General features: G+C 38.0%; 2 protein-coding genes across 2 annotated transcripts; one reads left to right on the top strand and one right to left on the bottom strand.

Annotated features, from left to right (window-relative positions):
* Nucleotides 1-234: 234 nt before the first annotated feature.
* Nucleotides 235-6695, bottom strand: LOC132163506 (MIF4G domain-containing protein / MA3 domain-containing protein). Its single transcript, XM_059573815.2, has 8 exons — nt 6461-6695; nt 5064-6180; nt 4771-4960; nt 3369-3472; nt 3137-3239; nt 2722-3029; nt 1546-1851; nt 235-821 (listed from the first exon to the last, which is right to left on the bottom strand). The coding sequence occupies exons 2-8, from the start codon at nt 6120-6122 to the stop codon at nt 468-470; spliced, it is 2424 nt and encodes an 807-aa protein (XP_059429798.2). The 5' UTR covers nt 6123-6180; nt 6461-6695; the 3' UTR covers nt 235-467.
* A 1407-nt stretch (nt 6696-8102) lies between these two features.
* Nucleotides 8103-19972, top strand: LOC132164328 (sm-like protein LSM7). The gene is made up of 6 exons (XM_059574820.2): nt 8103-8184; nt 15184-15283; nt 16715-16796; nt 18642-18713; nt 19420-19472; nt 19692-19972. The coding sequence occupies exons 2-6, from the start codon at nt 15281-15283 to the stop codon at nt 19779-19781; spliced, it is 300 nt and encodes a 99-aa protein (XP_059430803.2). The 5' UTR covers nt 8103-8184; nt 15184-15280; the 3' UTR covers nt 19782-19972.
* Nucleotides 19973-21686: the final 1714 nt, after the last annotated feature.

The raw sequence follows: 21686 nt of genomic DNA on the forward strand, positions 1-21686 counted from the left end.
TGAGTTGCTTTAAGATTACAAGATGGCAGGCAAATTAGCCTTGTACAAAACAATAAAATGTAGTAGTCTGCAAAAGCAATGTATCCTGCTCAAATCGAATCCATAAACACCAGATAAAGTAATCCCATGGGTTAGCACGAACCTCACAAGGCATGACGCCTGGTTCTTTCTGCATTACCTAATCACTCGAAGTCCAGAAAGTCGATGGTTAAAGAAAAATGACAAACGCCATCCTCAAAAAACATTCTACCTCTATTTCAGCATTTCAGCTCAACTTAAAAAGTAACAGCAACCTTTGCATATTAAAATAGGGGAATTTGTAGAGAACTGGACAGTAAAATTACAGCGAATCAAAAATATTCAAAAGACGAACAAAAATTGACGGTTCTCTAATGACAGGATTATATAAATACACCATACTCAAAAGTTTACTGTGGTGTTGTCTCTGGTGCAGCATAACATTTCCCTTATTCTCTCCTCTTCCGCTTCCTACGTCTGTCATCTCTTTCACTCTCATCTGAACTTGATGAATCTGATTTGGACTCAGAACTAGCTGTGTCTGAGTCCGAACTATCAGATTCATCATCTGATTCAGAGTCTGAGACAGCTTGTTCTTGTTGCATAATTAGGCGTGGCATATTCTTCAAGTACTCACGTAAGTTTTCAGTGATGCCACCAAGCCCAATGGATGTGAAGAAATTAATTGCAAACCGTGTGTTCTTGGGATTATCCCTCGGGAAGATAGATTCAAAGGACTCCTGCATTGTGGGATCTGTAAGACGCTCATTCAGCAGACGGATGCCCAGATGCTCTGACAATTCCTGCACCAGAGACAACACTACAGTAAACTTAACAGCTTCCAGAAAAAATGGCAGCAGACATTAACACCCAGAAATAATTTAAAACTATCCAAAATCATAATTTTTTTTATAAATGAGGAGCTAGAGTGAGAGTTCACGTATTTGTTCAAGAAGGAGAGCGTGAACTAAACAGATGTGCATTGTAATAACCTGGATAAATCCCACTGGATTAAAGTTTAACAGAAAATATAGCACGGAATAGCACGAAATAAAGTCACAAGAAAATAACAAGGACTACATAAGCCGACATCACTACATGAACCTGGATTCATAATCCTGATGACTGAGTTGTCATGAGACCATTAACCCCACACATAAGCAAACTTCCCAATTATTCTAATTTACCTACACGACACCATTAGAATTTTCTTATCCTTAGCTTTTTTGTTCTTAAACTACATAGCACATGGATTGGTTATCAGACCAATTGATGCCAACATGACCACAGGGCGTTTTAAAACAGCAACTAGTGGAAACAGAACTTCTCTTCTAAGATGATGATAATTATTTACACCATCTCAATTTAGGCAAATGTCCAATGTCAGATGCCTCGAGCTCTTTTTCAAATCGATTTATATTTCCATGTTTCAGAAGGGAAATGAGATTAGCAACATACTATAACGGGATGCCTAGGAAAAAAACAGACAAGAGGGTGTACAATATTGAAATATGTCTCTTTAGTTACCTGAAATAGAATCTTAATAAATATACGAGAAGAAGATGTGGTATCCTCCTCTGTTAAGCGTATATAGGCTAAGACAGGCCAAGGCAGAGCATCTGTGCCCAGTAAATGTGCAAAAAATTTTGCCACATTGCGCAGTTTATTTGTTTCAAGCCGGTGAATCATGGAATACTGCTGGACGAAGCACTTCTCAAAATTTTCCTGGTGTACTTTGTTGATCATGCAGAATCGCTGCCCCAAAAGACCGTAATACCGGAGGTATGTTCTCTCCTGACTGCAGCATTCCAAGAGCATAATGCACAACTCCATCTGAATATGTCATCAAGACAATTATAACTCTGCTAGTAGTATAGAACTAGGTCCCAAATAAATTTTAGAAACAATAAAACTCAACTAGGAACTTAATTTACTTCTTGCACATTAAAGAACAAATTATAGGATAACATATAAGGCATTTCATAAAGGTAGATCACTCGACTCCAATTCAAGAGATCGTTGATTTGCATGTTACCTAGCAATAAAAGTGGGTTTGTCAGACCTCATATTTTTGGATGAAGTTTATTTTAACATATTTTAGTCCAAAGTTTTTAACAAAGATCATGAGAGATGGGACTGGAGTGGGATTAATGAGCTACAGCCACTCACAAGCCCACTGACCACCATGCAAACCAAGCTTAAGCATCTCCTAATGTTCAAATTGAAAACGAGCTGGTGTCAAGCCCATGCGAGTGTCAATGAGCCAAGCCCAAGTCAAGCTGAGTTCCATGTAGCAAGTAACTGAAGTACCCAAACACCAAATAAATTCAATTGGTTGAGGGGGCAGGGATTACAAAATGAAAGCCAAGAATGATGGCTTAATCAGGATATGTAATCATATTTAGTAATTTGAAATGTTTGGAGAGTACTTAAATTGAATCTAAATCATCTTGGTTAGTCATTCGTTATTCATTTGATCTGCAAAGGGGTGAAGAGAAGTTCATGCTGAAAAGAAGACTTGAGCATAGCTCCTAATTGTTATTTTTTCATCTAACCAACTAGCCAAGTACTTCACTTGCAGAAATTCATCAATTGTAAACAAACACTCACTCTACATTTATTCTTTCCCTAACCATCACAAATAAGGAAATACCCGAATAAGGTGACTTTGTTTATACAGCAGGAAAATCTAGTACCACTTACCTCTTGACCTGGCTCTAGTTTAATTTTTAGGAGCTTATGTCCAGCCTCCTCAAAATCAACACTAGACATAATAGTGAGGTAGATGGTCCTCCGAAGATTGACAAGGTTTGTCTCGGTTTCGTCCTTTATCTTCATCTCCTCCTCATCCTCTTCCTCGGATTCATCATCCTCCTCCTCATCATCATCATCATCATCTGATGCAGCATCTGAAGCGTCTTCATCCTCAGACTCTTCACCCAAAAGCGTTTTCCTGAGCTCTTCATATCTCTTCTCATTCTCAGGGAAGTTTGGATCCGCCTTGAATATATCTGAACAAGGAGGAAGATTAAATGAAAAAATTAAATTAAATTAAATAATATATAAGTATAGGTAGACCAATCAAGAAGCAGAAGACAACAGATAGCACAAGGCATACCAAGGGTAATCTCTGGATTTATTTCCTCTTGGAGAGAGAGCTCATGGGTTAACTGATCTTCCTGCTCTACAAGATCCAGTTCTGGACGAACAGCTGGATACCCCTGCAAACAAATACATCACAAAGGGCATCTTTATCCTGGCTATCCTTGGACACTAATATGTCATACCAAAACTCCAGAAAGAAAAATAGTAACAATAATGATAACACCATAAAATGAAAAGTAATTTACCTGAAACTTCGCTTTTCTTATTGCAAAAAGCCCTTCAATCAGAAATTGAACCCGTTTGTCTATCTCCCCTTCATGAAGAATTCCACGAAAACGCTCAAATATTCCTGTTAAATTACAAACCATGAGAACAGTAACTAGAAAAATTTCCAGGAAACAAACAAAATAAAGAGGATAGGAACATTAGGATATATATCCACCAGCACTTTCTCATGCAAACCTTGTTAAGCCATATAACATAATGATCCAAAAGTTTTAGATAGCAGGTTGCTTATTATTTATTTTTTATTTTTTTTATTTTTTTTAACGAGAAACTCCTCAAACCCAGGGCCACTTTGTATACCCATCCCTGTCGGATAAACCTCAGACCCATGTAAAACGCCCCTCTCCAAGGAATCTGGTAATACTCTGGCTTCACTGATGGGCTAGCCCTAAGGGGATTCAAACCTTAGACCACATAAACTCTCTGTTGACTTTTGTATAGAAAAATTAGATGAGAAGAAGAAAAGAAAATGAGGTACTCAGCAATACACTCACACTCTGCACCATATAATACCAGACCACCATCAAAAGTTAGATATATGCCACAGCCATGAGTGGCAACTATTCCTGAAAGTACAAAATAATACCATGACATTGTTTCTCGATCTTCATGACAATCGTTAACTTGGTATTGTCATGGGTAACATGGAATGGCAACTTCTTAGTCCAACCAAAGACACATGATTGATCAGGAAACACTGGCTCAGCCAATGATATTAAAATCATAAACAGGGATCAGACATAAACAGACTTTTTTTTTATTAGTAAACTATTTTTTTTCTTTTTTAAAAGTAATCGAGATATCATTAAAAGCATAAGGCACCTCATGTACACAAAGTACAAGAGAAGCCACCTAGCTAGTAGAGGCAATTTATTAATAAACTATACACATGCACAGAAAATTTTGAACCTAAGACCTCAACTTCCACCCCATTCTTACAATATAAGGAGATGCCATTTGAGCATTGACCAGAAGTAGATTCAAAATTTAGGACAATAACATATCTCTGATCCAAAATTCAATTTTTACATCTATTCTCATCTGTGCTAGTACTGTTGTACAGAATACTCCAAAAAAAAGTAGGTTCATAGATGATTTAGGACCCCGCTTATGACCTGGAAATATTTTTTTACCCACTATAACTAACATGGCCTGAAATATAAGATAAATTGACAGCAAAGAATTAGGGGCATTCCAATTGAAAATTTTCTTCTTCTTCTTTTCCCCCTTTTTCTCACCTTGGTAAGCAATAACACAGCTCCTCCCACAATACCATTTAATTGGAGAATTCCATGATTCAATAAAGATAAATAGAGCTTCATAAAATAAATATATAGTTCATAATTCCAACAGCATACCCACCATGCAGGCCTTTGGGTGAAAGATCTTGCAAAATTGATCCACACTCTGTGACAAATCCAACAGCTACCTCAACACTGTCATCAGTTGGATTCTCAAGCAGCACTGTGAGCAACTCTAATGCAATAATCTCATGAGCCACTTGCTGATTCACGAGATGTGCAATAAATTTAACAGCAGCTAGTAATTGCGGCTGAACAGAAAGCAAACCAATAAAAAAGACAATTAGAATGAAATCAAATTGAAAACAAGCTCCACAGCGGCCAACTGTCAATCAAAACAAGGCAGATACACACCTTGTCATTACGCTTATATGCTCTCTTGAGCTGCAAAATAATCCTTCTCAATAGAAGATCGCCCACCTCAGGAAACTTGGTGTTGACAACAGCAACCAGTGCAGCAAACACATCTGTGAAGCCTGGGGATGACATCTGCGACTTCATACATGACCGGCAAAAAAGACCCCTTCCCCGGATTAGATTCTCTGAGAAGAGCTCTGGAATTATATTCTTTATATTAGCAGCGTTGACCTTATTCACAAGTCCATTTATACTCTTCCGAAGGGCATCCCATGTCAACCGCTGATATTCAATACTGCTTTTGTCTTCAACCTCTTTTATCATTCGAGCCAACTTAAATGGGGGAATGTAAACTCCACCACTCTTACCCAAATTTGATGAATCAGCATTTACATTTCCTTCTTGCAATTTTGGCTGATTCTGAGGTTTCGAATCATCAAGTACTTTGCCATCTCTATCCCTGTTCTTCCCAAAACTCTGACCATCTTTTCGTTGTTCATTCACGTCCTTATCTATTCTGCGACGGTCCTTTTTTCTATCGCCATCCTCACTGTCCCGCTGCCTATGCCCATGCTGATGGGATCTCTCTCTTTCTCGCTTGCCTCTCAACACTCGCCTATCATCTTCATCAGAACTTTGATGAGATTCTTTCACCTTATCAGCATCCCCACTTTCTCGACGTCTATGCCTATCCTCATGTCGATGGGTTCTCTCCCTTTCTGGCCTGCTCCTTTCTCTCTCTACTAACTCACCATCTTCAGCAGAACTTTGACGAGATTCCCTTCGCTCTAGATGCTCGCTTCGCCACCTTCCATCTCTATCCCTAACATCCTTCCCATTCGCTCTATCCCTGTTGTTATCATCACCACTACGCTCATCTCGTCTCTCATGCTGCTTTCTACTTCTTTTATCAGAGTCCAACAAATCCTTACCATTGCCTCTTTCTCTATCTTTATCATCACGTATACGCTCATCTCGCCTCTCATCACGTTTATGTCTAGTTCTTCGCTCAGAATCCGAGGAATCACTCTCATCACTACTGTACCTTCTAGCCATACTAATCTAAAATCTAATCCACTTCCCAATGCACGCACTAATACTCCAACCTATATGTCTGCAATGCAAAAGAAAGAATTCATTACACTGCCACAAATTAAACTAAATAGCAAGCAAAGCTCTAAAACTAAAAACCCCACCAAAAATTCGTCAAAAATGATAACAACAATGAACCTAGAAACAACCTAATCGAATTAGAAACTAGTAAAACCACTTCACAGATTCGAATACGTCAAAAATATAAACCCTAGTTCATAATCTCATCAAGATCATCGACAATACTCCTAATCAAGCTAAACCCAAGATGAACAATTGAATCTTCAGGTTAAATTACATACCTCAGGCTAGGGTTCGTGAGACCCCAAGTTGACACAAGTCCAATAAAAGGGGAGAGAGAATGGTGCTTCGGCTTTGAGAGGAAACAAATTAAAGGAGTTTCTCCGATTCGACTTGGTTCCGCCGAGAAGCAGCTCAGACTAGCCAAATAGGTGGGTTTCCGGTGAGGGTTGGCGACTACGACCGAAACCCTTTAGTACTTCCTTTCTGCGCTAAATGGGTTGATTTCCGTTTAGGGATTCGAAGATATTTCCAATAAGATACAGGAATAAACTTGTCGGTTTCCCTCTATTTTATGATTTTTAACCCACATTTCGTGTAAAGGTTAATTTATGTTTAAAAAGTTAATTTACGAAAACGTATTTACTTATACATCCCTTTTATTACTGCTTTCGATTTCGAATGTAAGATATTGACTGTCCATTATGTTTAGTAGTTTCGTTTTAAAATATAGATAATAAAAATAAAATTTATAAAAATGCAGTAAAAAATTTTCCATTTACAAAAATAATGTTTTAAATTATCTTTAAAATCATATGTCTTTAAAAATGTATTATTGTTTTCTATGCAAAAAACGTAAAATTTATGCGTTTTCAAACTATAATTTTTTTTTTTTTTTCAAATGCACTAATGAACGTGACATTTTTTACAATTTTGTTTAGAATGTGTATTTGCCTACGAAATTACAGGACCAAACGAACCGTGATCCAACAATGTAGTGATCATTAATACATTAATGTGATCGCCCTCTAACCATTAATACTGTACATTTTTTATCTTTTCAAGTTGAGTCACGATGTTCTTCCACGGTTCGACCAACTAAGTAATTCCTTTTATGAGCTATTTGAAAAAGGATTATAATGAATTAAATAAAAAAAGGGAAAAAATTGGTGAATTTGCCAACGAACTCAAAATGAAAATACAATACAAACAATAAAGGTCAAAATTTCTTTCTAAGGTAAGTCTTTTTTTTCTTTTTTTGACATTCGCAAAAGGGGAGAAAAAGGTAGTGAAGGATTTGAACTAATGATCTTTAGCTCATAAAGCGTGGCTTTCAACTGATTGAGCCACCTCTTAAAAGCTACGTCTTATTTCTTAAACGAACGCTCCAACTTTTTTCTTTTCACAAAATTATTGACTTGACCGTCCAAAACTTTCTATTGGCCCGAATTCAACACTACTCCAATAGTTCGCTCTTTGTTTTGCTTGAGACCCATCACCCAATTTGACTACGCAGAATTTGGTATCATCATTGCTTATCTAAAACACAATTTAGATGTTTTCAAAACCTAAATAAATAAATAAAAAACACGTTTTATTTAAAAATACAGAGAAACTAATCTGAAACCAAAAGTATTTTCCTGTTTTTCCTCAACTAAAATAGTTCAATTTTTTTTTTTTTGGTTTCAAAAATAATTTTTTTAAAACAGCAAAATAAAATAAAATAAAATAAAATAAAATAATAAAAAAAAGATAAACTCGTTGGTTGCGTTTTGAGAAAATAATTTTTTAAAAGTGATTTTTTATTTATTTATTTATTTTTTTTAACAAAAACCAAAAGAAAACATGTTATTTCAAAATAGTTTATTTTAAGAAAATAATATTGCACCAATTATTATTATTATTTTTTTAATACCTAGGAACTTTTCATAAGAACATTTAAGGACTGTCCTTCGCTCTGCTGAGGAACGGAGGCGACGCAACAGTTTCCACTAACGACATTAAGGTATTTCTGTTACTCTCATGTATGTGCTTCGTTTGGTTGCTGAGAAAACGAGGTAAAATGAAATAAAATTATAAACTTAAGGTTAATGCTGTTCCAATTTCCCAAAATGGGTATAATTCTAAACAGGTTTCGTGTGGAAATCCAATGGCTTTTGGTAATGGTTACGCTATATTATGTTGTGTTAATGCACAAATCAAACCGTCTTTTTTGTTTCGATGGAAACTTAACTTGGCATCTAATTGTCTGTTTCTTGGAAGTTGCGGTTTCAATTGTAACATTTGAAGCTTCGGTATAGTTGTTTATGGTAGATGAAACTATGAACCAGTATCTTTAAGCTTAAGGAAAAGTTTTCACTGATATATTCTGCCCTTGAAAAAGAATTATTTTTTTGTTTTCAATTTTTAATTTTTTGTAACGGTAATGATTCTTTGAGAGGTTTTCTGTGAAAAATATGCAAGAAGATTTTCATTGGGAAGTTTGTACTTGATAAGTTATTAATGGAAAACAATATGAACTTGAGTGATTCGATATATGAATTCAAGCTCAGTTAGAAACATTTAGGAATTTGAGTGCTTTGTTGGGTGTTTGGTGCTTGAGGATCGATGGGTTTTCAGTGTACTGTCTTATTACTTGGTCTTTTGTTGGTGGCTATTTGATTCGAGTCTTCTGCTTGGGAATCAATGGTTAGTGTCGGATTACTTGGTTTTGATCACCTAATTGGACCAAAAGAGAGGGAAAAAAATGTTCCAGACTCTTCATATGTGTCTCTTTTTTTTTTTTTTTGTTGGATAAAACCTTCATTTCTCCATTAAAATCAATCAGTAGATACAGATTGCTCTCCCCGGATAGTCTCGAGATACAATCAGGGATTTCTCCCAGCCACTGCCTTTTAAAACCCATGCCCGCCGCCAATTTTGCAAGATAATGAGCTGCATAATTGGCATGCCGTCCCACAGAATTAATCTCCCAAGACAAAAAATTGTTAAGAAGAATTTTAACATCTGAAACTAAATGGCCAACACTGCTCCAGTTTTCTTCTCGCGCGTTCACTGCAGCCACGACATTAGTTGCATCGCCTTCCAAACTTATCTGCTGCAGTCCCATTTGTTGACAAAATTCCACTGCATTAAACACAGCCATAGTCTCTGCAGCTGTAGAATTTGCACCCCCTTGCCGAAAGCTGCACTGGGCAGCCACGACACTTCCTTCATGATCACGAATGACCACTCCCATGCCAATTCTTCCGCATTTAGAATTTATTGCTGCATCCCAATTAGCCTTCAACCTACCCACAGGAGGTGCTTTCCACTTGTCTTCGTTACAGGTTTCTTGCCTTTGCTGCTCGTGGCATTCTGTCCGTGTAGCTTGCCCATACTCCTTCACAGCATTGGTTACACGCACTAATAGCGAGTTTGGGTGCCAAAAATTCCCCCCATGAAGCACCTCATTTCGTCGAAGCCACAGTTGCCTTGATAAACCCACGAACATCTTAACTTCGTCCTCATTCCCAATTTGAAATACCCCTTCCACAATATTAATGAAATCTGGCCCCTTCAAGGAGCTCTTCTGAAATTTTTTGCAGCTAGCACCCCACACATCCATAGCTGAAGGGCATGCCCACAATATATGAGTAGTTGCCTCCGCCTCCAATCCACACATCGGGCATAATGGGTCCTCTATAATTTTTCGTTTCAACAAATTAGCCCGAGTTGGTAGGATATCTTGACAAGCACGCCACATGAAGTTTTTCTCTACATTTGGGACTTTCAATTTCCAAATCAGTTTCCACACTTCACTCTTATGCATGCCCATTGAACATTCTGCCTTATTTCGGTCTTCCATTTCTTTGGCCAAGTGATAGGCGCTTCTTACTGAAAATATACCATTGGACGTACCCCGCCAGATCAACACATCCGCTTGATTTGTAAAGCTGGGCGGAATTGATTGAATGGCTTTAATCTCTTCCTTGCTGAAAAGAGTTTCAAGAGTATTTGAGTCCCACCAGCCCCGGTCCTTATCAATCAAGGCAGAAACCTTTGAGTCACCAAGACCTGAGTTTGGAGGGGATTGTATACAATAGCTGTGCGATAATGGCACCCATTTATCACCCCAAATGCGCGTCCTCTCCTCGTTTCCAATCCGCCAAAAAAGACCTTCATGTATAATACTCTTTGAACTAATAATACTCCTCCAAGCATATGAAGGTTTTGATCCGATGGAAGCAGCCAACACCTCACACGTTGGAAAATATTTGGCCTTCATGATCCTTGCTACCAAGCTATCTGGTGACTTCCATAGACGCCATACTTGTTTTGCCAAGAGCGCCTTATTAAAGCAACCAAATTCTCTAAAACCCATTCCTCCCTTCTCCTTGTTGAGCCCCATCCGCCCCCAACTCATCCAATGAATGCAAGAATTGTTTGTTTTTTGACCCCACCAGAACTTTTGCATCAAGGAGTTAATAGTAGAACATAAAGCTTTTGGAAGCAAGAAGACGCTCATACTATATGTCGGAATGGCTTGCACCACCGCCTTTAATAAAATCTCATTTCCAGCCAACGACAAAAATTTTGTCTTCCAATCCTTTAGACGTTTTTCAACTCGATCAATGATAGACTTAAACTCCTTCATCCGTGACTTTCCAACCAATGCCGGCAATCCCAAATAAGTATCATATCTTTGCGTCTCCGGAATAGCTGGGAGAGCTAGGATGGCTTCCTGATCTGCACCCGTCGTGTTTCGACTAAAAAAAATTGCAGTTTTGGCCGCATTCAACCTTTGACCTGAAGCTCGTTCATAGAGGTTCAAAATATTAGTTAAACGATGCCAATGGGTAGCATCAGCTCTGCAAAACAATAAACAATCGTCAGCGAAAAAAAGGCGGTTCAGTCGAGGTCCCTTTTTCGAGGTTGGAACGCCCCTCAACGGACCATCACGATCAGCTTGGGACAACATTGAGCTGAGGGCTTCAGCACAAATTATAAAAAGATAGGGCGAAATTGGGTCTCCCTGACGTATACCCCTAGAAGGAGTAATCGGTCCCACTGGGGTGCCATTGACCAACACTGAGAAATGGGCAGTACACACACACATCATAATAAGCTGGATCCATCTAGTTGCAAAACCCATCCTCCTCATCACAGACTCCAAAAAACCCCATTCCACCCTGTCATACGCTTTACTCATATCTAGCTTAACAGCCATAAAACCTTTCTTTCCGTACATTTTAGAGTGCATAGTATGAAGGGTTTCATACGCAGCCAATACATTATCCGTTATAAGGCGCCCCGGAATAAAAGCGCTTTGAAACGGTGATATAATAGCTGGCAACACCTCTTTTAACCTATTAGCCAATACCTTCAAAATCAATTTATAAATGACATTACAAAGGCTAATAGGGCGATAATCAGACACACACAGAGGGTTTTTAGATTTAGGAATCAGAGCTATATACGTAGAATTCAAATCTTTATTCAAAATTCCAGAGTTTAACGAGTAAAGCACAGCATTGCAAACCTCCGTTCCAATCAAAGCCCAATTCTTTTGAAAGAAATAGGGATTAAAACCATCCGGGCCCGGCGCCTTTAGGGGGGCCATTTGATGAAGCGCAGCACAAATTTCAGCAGCCGTGAATGGTCCCAACAGCTCCTGGTTCATTTCCTCTGTGACTCGTCTATCGATTGCCTCCAAGCATTTCCCCCTGTGATCCGGATTTTCAGAGGTAAATAAATCCCTGAAATACTCCACAAAGGCACCACCAATAGCTTCTTGAGACTCCATACGGTTTCCGGCCAGATCACACACCATTCGGATTGTATTTGAATTACTCCGTTGTTTTGCACAAGCGTGAAAGAACCGAGTATTTTGATCTCCATTACACAGCCAGTTCACCTTCGATCGTTGTTTCCACTGCAGTTCCTCTTGCTCCATGAGGGAGGGAACTCTTTGTTTCATTTTTTCAATTTCTGCCACGTTCTCCGAACCCTCCTTAGTATGTAATTCGGCCAGCTGGGAGCATAAAGTTTTAATGTTTGCTGCTGGCCCCTTTTTTTTCTCCTGCCACTTCTTTAGTTCTACACGGCATCTATCAAGTTTTCTATGTAAATTTTCCCAACATTCAGCCCTTGGGTACTTGATCTTCCATGCAGATTTTATGGTCTCTGTGTAGGTCCCCTCCAAAGCCCATGCAGCATCATGAATAAATTTACGAAATGGTTTTCTCAACTGTTTTGTGCTATGCAGCGTTACGAACAGCGGTAAGTGATCAGAACAAACAGCTCCCTCCACCAATACCTCAGCCTGAGGAAATAGAGAACACCATCCTTCATTCGCCACCGCTCTATCCAATCGTTCTTGTATAAACTTTTCGCCAATCCGACCGTTATTCCAAGTGAATTTTGGACCTCTATAGCCCAAATCCACTAAATCACAATCTACCAATGTGGAGTGAAAATCATCCATTAATCTCCAATGTCTACCATTCCCACCCCATTTTTCGGACAAAAATAGGATCTCATTAAAATCACCTACACAAATCCATGGATTGGGATCCATAGTTGTGAGGTATCTAAGTAGACCCCATGCTTCTCTTCGTTTACTCGCTTCCGGCTGGCCATAAAACCCTGTAAGTTTCCACCATCCCAACGCTGAGTTTATGAAAACTTTTGCGTTAATATGGCGGCAACTATAATTTTGGATTTCCACATTAACATCCTCTTTCCATAGTAAAGCCAAACCACCACTTTTCCCCACACAATCAACAACTAACATATTTGGAAAACCCAACCTACTCCGAATCCGCTCCATCTTATTTTGTTTAAGAATGGTTTCCATGAGGAACACCATTTCGGGTTTCTTTGCCTTTACCATCCGGCAAAGGTCTCGAACTGTCCGGGGGTTCCCAAGCCCCCGGCAGTTCCAACTCATTATGCTCATTGCGGTCGGCGGGGCTGAACACCAGCCGCCGCCATTCCCGATCCGATTTCCTTCTTGCTTAAACCATCTTCAACCTCCTTTCTTGAGACTATTGATTTAGGACTATTACGCCCTTTTTTCCCCGTCATATCTCCCGCTCCCTTGCCTCCTTCCGTCTTCCTTTTCCCCAAATTTTCCGAAGGTAAAGGTGACTTGACCTGTGAAACACCACGGGCTCTCCTCTTCCAGGTAAGAGTTTTAGGTTCTTTTCCCGGACTATTGCGATCAGCTATAGAGGTGTTTGCCATATTTTTTTCCACGTCAGCGATTGTAGGACCTGGACAAATACTGCCTTTACCTCCAAACCCCACGTGACTTTCAAAACAAACCCCTTCTTTATAACTCTGCGCCACCTCATCAAATATTCCCCCAATTAATTTCTCTCCCAGTTCTGATGCTCTACCAAATAAATTCGGTCTCTCTCTCTCCCTTCTCCCACCTTCAAAGACGCCTTTGTAACGCCCTCAACATTTAAATGGGCCGTTACTTTTTTAGCTGCACCGGATTCTTTCCCCGAAAAAAGATTTCCTCCATGATTTCTGGAGTCATCATTAATGCCCTCTTGATCACTTGCCTTTCCCATCTCCATCGGATCTTCTCTCCTTGGTGCAATATCCACCGTTGGATTTGTTGGCCGGCTTTCCTCCTCCGGACCCGCCGGTGTGCCATAGAATGCTCCACTGTCTTCACCGGATCTTGTCTTCGTCACCTCCTCAGCCATACCCTCCGTGTCCCTCCTATGATCATCTCCAGTCTGTGATTGATCAGAATCCATTCTTCCGTGCTTCATCTCTTGTCCTCCTCTGTTTCTCCGGCCAGGTGGCGGCACCCTCAACCATGGGCCATATTCGGTTGCATCTCCTGAATGTCCAGGTCCTGGCCTTTTCATACACCCAGCCCGACCATGGAGGACAACAGCACAATGGAAGCAAAACCGTGGGATACGTTCATACTGGAAAATGATCCAAACCGAAGAACCCTCTATTTTTAATCTCCTACCCCTTGCCAGAGGTTTGGTTAAATCAATTCTGATTTTTACTCGCAGGAATTTTCCCCATCCAATGCCATCTTCATCAGTTCCTACATCCTCTACAACTCCAACCGTGGAACCTATCTGTCTCCCAACTTCATCTCCCATGCATGCAAGGGGTAGTTTATACATTCTCACCCAAAAGGCCACTTTCGCAAAGTCAATCTTTTCTGGAGGCGTAACACCATCAAAATCTGCTATAGAAAAGACATTACCTTCAATCACCCAAGGGCATCCCTCAAGGATTCGCGTTTTGTCCCAGTAGTGTTCAAAATCTATCAAGAAAAGATTCTCTCCCACAACTTTGAGGGTTAACCTTCCTGTTGGTTTCCACCATCGGATCAGTTGAGATTTGACAATCTCTTTGCCAATAAACCTTTCAGTGAGCAGCTTCCCCACTATGCAAGATTTCCCTCTGGTTACGATCCCAGACAGCGCATCACTCTTGATTTCCACCTCCACCTCCTCTTCCTCCATCAGGGATAGATTTCCCCACAAACGAGAAAGGTCTTCTGCCATCTATGCTTCAGCCATAATAGGACTTCTTAGATACTGAAATCACCTTCCACAGCCGCCTGGACTAGGAAAATATTTTTCTTCTCCTCTAGGGTTTTATAGACCTAGAGAGACGTTTTTTTTGAGTAATGTTAGACGTTATTGTTGTGTCTTTTTTGTGTCGCTCCTTCATATGTGTCTCTAAAAGTATGCTCCAAGACCAATTGTGAAAATTTTTCCTACACCAACTCTGTGTTCTATCTCTCTCAGTTACTAAATAGACTGAGGTGATTGTATTTTTTCAATGAAAATAGAAAACACCGGAAAGAAAGTCACAAGAGAAGTATTACTATGTCTTTGTAACATCGTACAAATCATTGCAAATTAATCTGTTTTGATTTTGGTTCTTGCAGTCATAAAGTCATCCTTATTCTTAACTACTAAGTATTTATTTCACTTATGTTGGTCATGCTTGTTTAACAACGGATTTGTGGTTACAGGTTTTGGACTGGCTACTCTTGCCTTTTAGCATTCTGCTCATCCAATTTTAGTCTCATTTACTGGAAGAATTAAGCAGAATTACTAAAAGAGTATAGTATGGTAAGTTTTTATTTCAATGCCCTTCACTATTACCTTGTTGAACATGCTCATTTAGTCTGTGTTTGAAGTTTCAAGGTTTGAATCCATCCTTATGATTAAGATACTAATTGTGGTCAAGTAGTAAGTTTAGACCCTTCTTAGCATTATGCATGTTCTTCAGTATTTTGTTGACTGCAAGACCTGTAACAGATGCTGCTAGTCTAGAGCCTAGAAAGCAATTGAGTCTTGTTCAAACAACTGATCTAGCTAGCAGCAGTGAAGAAACCATGAAAGTTAATAATCACTCGAGCATAAAATGACAATACTTGTGAGTCATGATTCAATATCCAATGTGCAAATTTTAGACGTTCAATGGTTATTAACATCAGGCTAACAAAAGGCTGTTGCACTTTTGCCACTGTGCTCTAGGTCAAATGGGATTTCCTCCTATAAGAACAAGATGGAGGTGAAGTCGTGGGTTCAACACCTATTAGGTTCACGTATAACATACCATTTCTTTTTGGACAAAAAAAAAAGTGTGCTGTCTCATTTCTTCCATGAGTATGATAGAACCAATACTGGATGACAATTACATATTTGAATGTCTGATTTTAGATTGGCAGACTAGAGCGCTTAAGTGTTAAGATAGCATTGCCCAAGAGTGGGCTGGATTCAAAAATTTATACCGGGCTTTGGCATAGCTTACTATTGTCCATTTTTAGATATCATAAATTTGAATATGACATTGAAACTGTAGAGATCACGCAAACAATCCAACAGTCATTCAAACTGCAAACAATTATATATATACTAATTTAGGGCTGGGCTTGTTTCGGTCTAAGACATGCTAATATATCTAAGCTTTAGCCTAGTCAATTCGTTAATGAGGCCCTTAAATCACTTCCATCTTGCCTTGTGAACCTGTAAAGTGTGTTAAAAATTTGTTCCAGTTTTTAATTGTTTAAAATTTATACCAGAATCCAGCATACCTTACGGTGTCCTGTTCGGTGGATAAATGATGATATTCATGTTAAAGAAATTATTGACATTCGAACTCTAGACATCAACTAAAAACTTAACAGCTACCTAAGCTCCAAATAGTTATACATATTCTAATTAAGTGCTTGTTTTGGCTAATATGTGCTCATATGTCTAAACTTCAGACTAACCAAATTGTTTAATAAGGTCTTTAGATCATTCTTATCTTCCCTTGGGACCCTGTAAAGTGGTTTCATAGTCAAGTTTTAAGCTGTGTGAGTTTCAGTAGCTAACTTACCAGGACTATTATTGCTACCTCTATCAGATGCACAAATTGAAAGTGGAAAGTGATGGTTTCTTCCATAGTGACAATGGCTGACGATGAATTGATAGAGTTGACACTTGACTGCTTATTGTGTTCGCTTATTGCCTACCCTGTTGTTCTGAAAAACATGCTATATCTTTTTGTTGCAGTCAGGACGCAAAGAAACGGTTTTAGATCTTGCCAAATTTGTTGATAAGGGTGTCCAAGTCAAGCTTACTGGTGGACGACAAGGTTAACTGTAGTCTCTTTAGTTTATTACTATTTATATTTTCCAATTTGAGTTATTTTCTTATGTTTGTACTAATTATTGGAAATAAGATTGAAGCTGACACATTTTGTATATTGCATTTCATAGTATCTGGTTCAATGAATTTTCCTTCCAATTTGGAATCCCAAATTCTGCTATATTTTAATCCTCGTCAGGACTACAACTTCTGAATGTTAGAGAAGAAACTAGTTGGCTGGCATGCATTCACTGACCCCCAATGCTTGGTTGGGTTCCTGAAAATCAATATGAGCCTTATGAAATATAGATTCCAATTCCAGTAAAGCTTAGAAGTTTTGTGTTAGAGTTGATGTTGGTATAACTGAAATCGCAATTGACTCTGTTTTGGAAAAAATTTCGTCGAAGTTTAGTGTTGGCTCTAGAATGTTCTGTGAAATTGAAATTTATTGCAAACAAATACTATTCAGGTATACCACATATCCTCGTGAGTATTCAACATAAAAATTGACATTTGCATTATGAGTTGTAGACTGTGCATTTTACTGGGTGTTACTTAGAAAGCCAGATTAGGGGCTTCTCATGACTTATTATCTGTTTTCAAGTTAAAGTGCTCCTCTTTAGATGGTTCCAACTAATGCTGCTCTGCCAAACATACATGGAATGGAAACTGGGTCAAGAAGAGGAAGAAGCTGAGGGAAATAATAACAATATCAATTGGTATTTAACAAACTTATGTGCTATTGGGTGTGGTCTGAGATGGCACGGGATATGAAATTTGAATTCCTCAGATAATCTAAATGATTAGAATGGATTATTTCTCTTAAGGAGTTTAAATGAGAACTAGAATGAGGTCAAAGATTGAAAAATGGTTTTCCATTTAAAACTACTTGCTATTAATGGCTGTACAATTCTATGTGATTCTTCATTTTATGTTAGACTGATTAAAATTTTAATAGATACAGTGAAAGTATTGGGCACAATTTTGTATGATGCTTTCTGTTTTTAGCTCCACTCCTGTGTTCTATGCTTCTAGGGGTTTGATTTGATAGGCTTAACTGGATATCACAGTTTCCTTCTTTCTGCTTTGGGATACACATAAAACTTGAAGATGGAAATATGTTCTGTTAATGCTGGAGCTTTAATCAAACTTTTACCTCTATTTTTTTGTTTGCTATGTCTAAACCCTTCTGTGTGGAATAACTGTTATTTGTTTGTTTCAACTTATTAGTTTTCTTTTTTCCTTTTAACTTCACAAGCATCAATAACCCACTTTGCACACATACATGTAAACACATTTTTTCCTCCACTGACTTTCACAATGAGATTGAACTTATGTCCTCAAGTTTGTGAAGCTTTATGCTACATATTTAATCTTTATTCCTGACATAATTTTTCTACTTGACTTGTTTTGGGCGATATAGCCCCTGAGAAAATTGCAGGAAAGACCTTTTGTGAGTGCTTAATTGTTTCAGCAGATATATTCCATAAAGCTTGAGGAAAATATCTTTGTATAGTCAATTAGCTTTGAGGGGAAAAAATCTCTTCAATCCCCTCTCCCCCCACTTTTTTTCAGAAAAAAGAAATAAAAATCTGGAGACAAGCAGATTATCTTTCTGTGCCCTGTATATGCTTTAAGTCGTCAATAATGTGATTAGCCCAGTGATGCAACAAGTTGTAGAGAAAACTTTTTTATCGTATTTTTGTTTAAAAAGTTTGCATCTGTTAATCTGTTATATATTTCGTGGACTTTTCTAGTAGTTATACAGTAATTATGTTCTTTTGGGTTCTCAATTTGACTATGACTTCATAATTATTACCTGATTGAGCTATATATTTATATTTTCTTACAGTCACAGGGACCTTGAAAGGTTATGACCAGTTGCTGAACCTCGTCCTTGATGAAGCCATAGAATTCTTGAGAGGTATAAACTTCTTTCCGCACTCTTTCGAGTGTGTTTGCCTTCTAGCACATAAAGCATACACTCCATTATCTCCATTAAGATCTGCCATGAATAAATTAAGTAATAGCACATAAAATTTTCAATTAATTATTGCAACTACATACTGTTTATCAAAGAGGCCAAAAAGGGATGACAAAGTACAAGGAGCGTCTACTTTCTACAAAAACAGGTCATTTAGAGCCCATTTGTTATCACGTTCTGTCGTTCTGCGTTAAAAGCACACTTTTAAATGAAAATGTGGAAAGCGGGTCGTTTGGCAGTAATTTCAAAACATTGGTTTTAGCAATAAGCAGGTCAAAAGGCATGTTTTTCTCTGCACCACTAAGAGAGATGCTTTATTAAAAGCACGTTTGAAAATCAATTTCTGCATTTCCGTGCAGTGGTTTTCATATAGTGAAAATGAGTGAGTTGCCTGCAATATCCTCACATAATCCAAGAACTACAAAAAGGACTGGTTTTAAAGCTACTCCCCTCAGTGTTACCATGCATAAACATGCAGATCATGCATTATAGTGATTAGCATTTATTTTTTAGCTCAGTTCCCTTTTCTTTTTTTTTATTAAAAAATTACGAATTTGGGTGCTTTATTGACACAATTATATGTTGCTACAACCGTTATTGCACTTCTGCTGAGCTACTTGATAATGTTACTGTGTATATGCTGCAGATCCAGATGACCCTCTTAAGACGACTGATCAAACTAGACTCCTTGGCCTAATAGTATGTTTGCTTTTAACTTATAGTTCTCAAACAAATTTTGCAGAAAATTTTAATTACCTCTGAAGTTTTTAATAAAACAACTGTAACCACATTCAACTACAGCACTCCCTTGGATCCCTTGTGGTCCTTGTTCTTTTGAAAGCAAATGTAGATAGGAAACGACGAGTTCTTTTGACGTTGAGGATAATTTCATTTTTTTCACATGTTATGCTACTGCAGGTATGTCGGGGTACGGCCGTGATGCTTGTTTCCCCAACTGATGGTACTGATGAGATTGCAAACCCGTTCCTTCAGCCGGATGGGGTGTAGTTAATGCCATTGTTATCCCTCAAAGTGATTTCCATAGAAATGGATAGTTTCTTTTTGGACTGATTGCCTTACAAACAGGAAATGCCTATTTCTCTCACATTTGTTTTTGGACTATATACCTTTGTTTTATGGGGAACATGTGAATCTTTACTATATCATATAATATGCAAAGAGTTGTCTATTTCTTAGAAGAGACATGCTAGTTTCCAATGCATGGATCTATTTTGTACACCTACTAAACCCTAAGTTGTACGTGTCTGTTTTGGTAGAGTATGGCTCTGCCCCATGCTTCCAAAACCTATATTTGGTACCATCAAACCTCCAAGGATCAATTTATTTGAACTTCCAAGAATCCAAGACTAGCAACTACGGATCTGTACACGTGATTACAAACCAGCCCACCATTCAAGGTCACAAGATTTGTTGCAAGATTTTTATTTTTTTATTTTTCCCTCGAGGTTAGAGCCTTGAAAGCTTCAACTGCTTTCTTGTCTGTTGCAACATGTCCTGGTAAGGGCTTGCTCGCCAATCAGATGTAGATCAAAACATGTTAAGGGTGTACTCATGTCTTTGGCAAATATACATTAACCTAGCTTGACCACCAACTTTTACCTTTTACCTTCTCTTTTTCAGGTCAGAAAAGTCATCGATGTCCCCTACTCTCCCTTACTGTCCTGATTATGCTAGGCATTGATTGTGAGGAATCACTAATACATATGGGTCTTTGTGTCTGCTTTTTTGAGTTAAAGCATGGTTGGAAGTGAAAGCATTCAATTAGTTTCCCCAAACCATACATGTTATCTTAAACATCGAAGTTATACCTCTCAAAAAAAAAAAAAAAAAAAAAAAAAATTCAAAGTTATACCTTTGCAACCGACCATAAGAAGGAAAATGTTTGGGGTATTATAACTTTTATCATCCCAAATCCCAATGGCTTATCTAAATTTCTATTTAAAATAGCTAATTAGAATCTACTTTTTCTATTTTAGCTAGTTACATTTTCAAAAACATCAAAAATCCGCTTATCTATTTTATTAAAATAATATTTTTAATAATAAGGCAAGCAAGAGAAAGGGCGAAAGAAATGAATAAAGAAAGATAGGGAGGGAGGAAAAGAGAAAGTAATTAAAAACTTATCCACTGCAGATGAAATGCAACATGCATTTGGTTTGAAGAACCAGTTGAAGATTTTTTTTAAATTTTTGTTAACCATTTTACATAGATATCCAAAATGCATATGCCATTACAAACCAACATGGCATTTTATGTAGCACTCTCATGCTAGTAATTATCATGGTAAATATTAAGTGATTAAGTGATCGAACTTACAATCTGACGTAGCAATTCAAGTGATACTGCTACATCAACTACAATCAAATTTAATTGTTTAGTGTTTGATATGATAAGTGATTAAGTATCGGGTAGAGTAATCACTAGTAATGCACTAGTTTAATTGTACGAAACTAATAATAAAAATTATAATTCCCTCGTCAATATAAAAATAGAAAAGCCCCAACTACCATCAGAAAGTAAAAAGTTAATTGGCTGAACAAATATATTTAATGTATATAATATGAAGAAAGGATGAGTCAAAACAATTATGGTGGCCAATATTGGAAGGTATCTTCAAAAGTACCACCGTCCGTCCACGTTTGGAACAAGAGAAAAGGAAATGATAGATTTATTCATTAAAGCCTAAATTCCGCAGAGCTCCCTTGACCATATAATAATTAATTCAAGAAATTCCATGTCGTTAGATCGAAGACCACAAAACAGTGCAGAAAAACCGAAGCTTCATCGGAAAAGAAAGATGCCACGTTGAACGTCAAAAAATTGAAGCAAAACGACATAATTAAAAAGACATGGAGGATAAGGATTCCTATGCTCGGTCATGGTCAGAAGTAA

This window comes from Corylus avellana, chromosome 8 (assembly GCF_965113065.1).
Source record: "Corylus avellana chromosome 8, dhCorAvel1.hap1.2, whole genome shotgun sequence".
NCBI classification, from domain to species: Eukaryota; Viridiplantae; Streptophyta; class Magnoliopsida; order Fagales; family Betulaceae; genus Corylus; species Corylus avellana.

Coding starts and splice junctions, on each gene's coding strand:
- LOC132163506 (XM_059573815.2), bottom strand. CDS start 6,122: ATGGCTAGAAGGTACAGTAGTGATGAGAGTGATTCCTCGGATTCTGAG. Junction 1,852..2,721: donor AACTAGAGCCAGGTCAAGAG/GTAAGTGGTACT, acceptor TGACATATTCAG/ATGGAGTTGTGCATTATGCT. Junction 822..1,545: donor TTATTAAGATTCTATTTCAG/GTAACTAAAGAG, acceptor TCTCTGGTGCAG/GAATTGTCAGAGCATCTGGG.
- LOC132164328 (XM_059574820.2), top strand. Junction 18,714..19,419: donor AGCCATAGAATTCTTGAGAG/GTATAAACTTCT, acceptor TATATGCTGCAG/ATCCAGATGACCCTCTTAAG. Junction 19,473..19,691: donor CTAGACTCCTTGGCCTAATA/GTATGTTTGCTT, acceptor ATGCTACTGCAG/GTATGTCGGGGTACGGCCGT.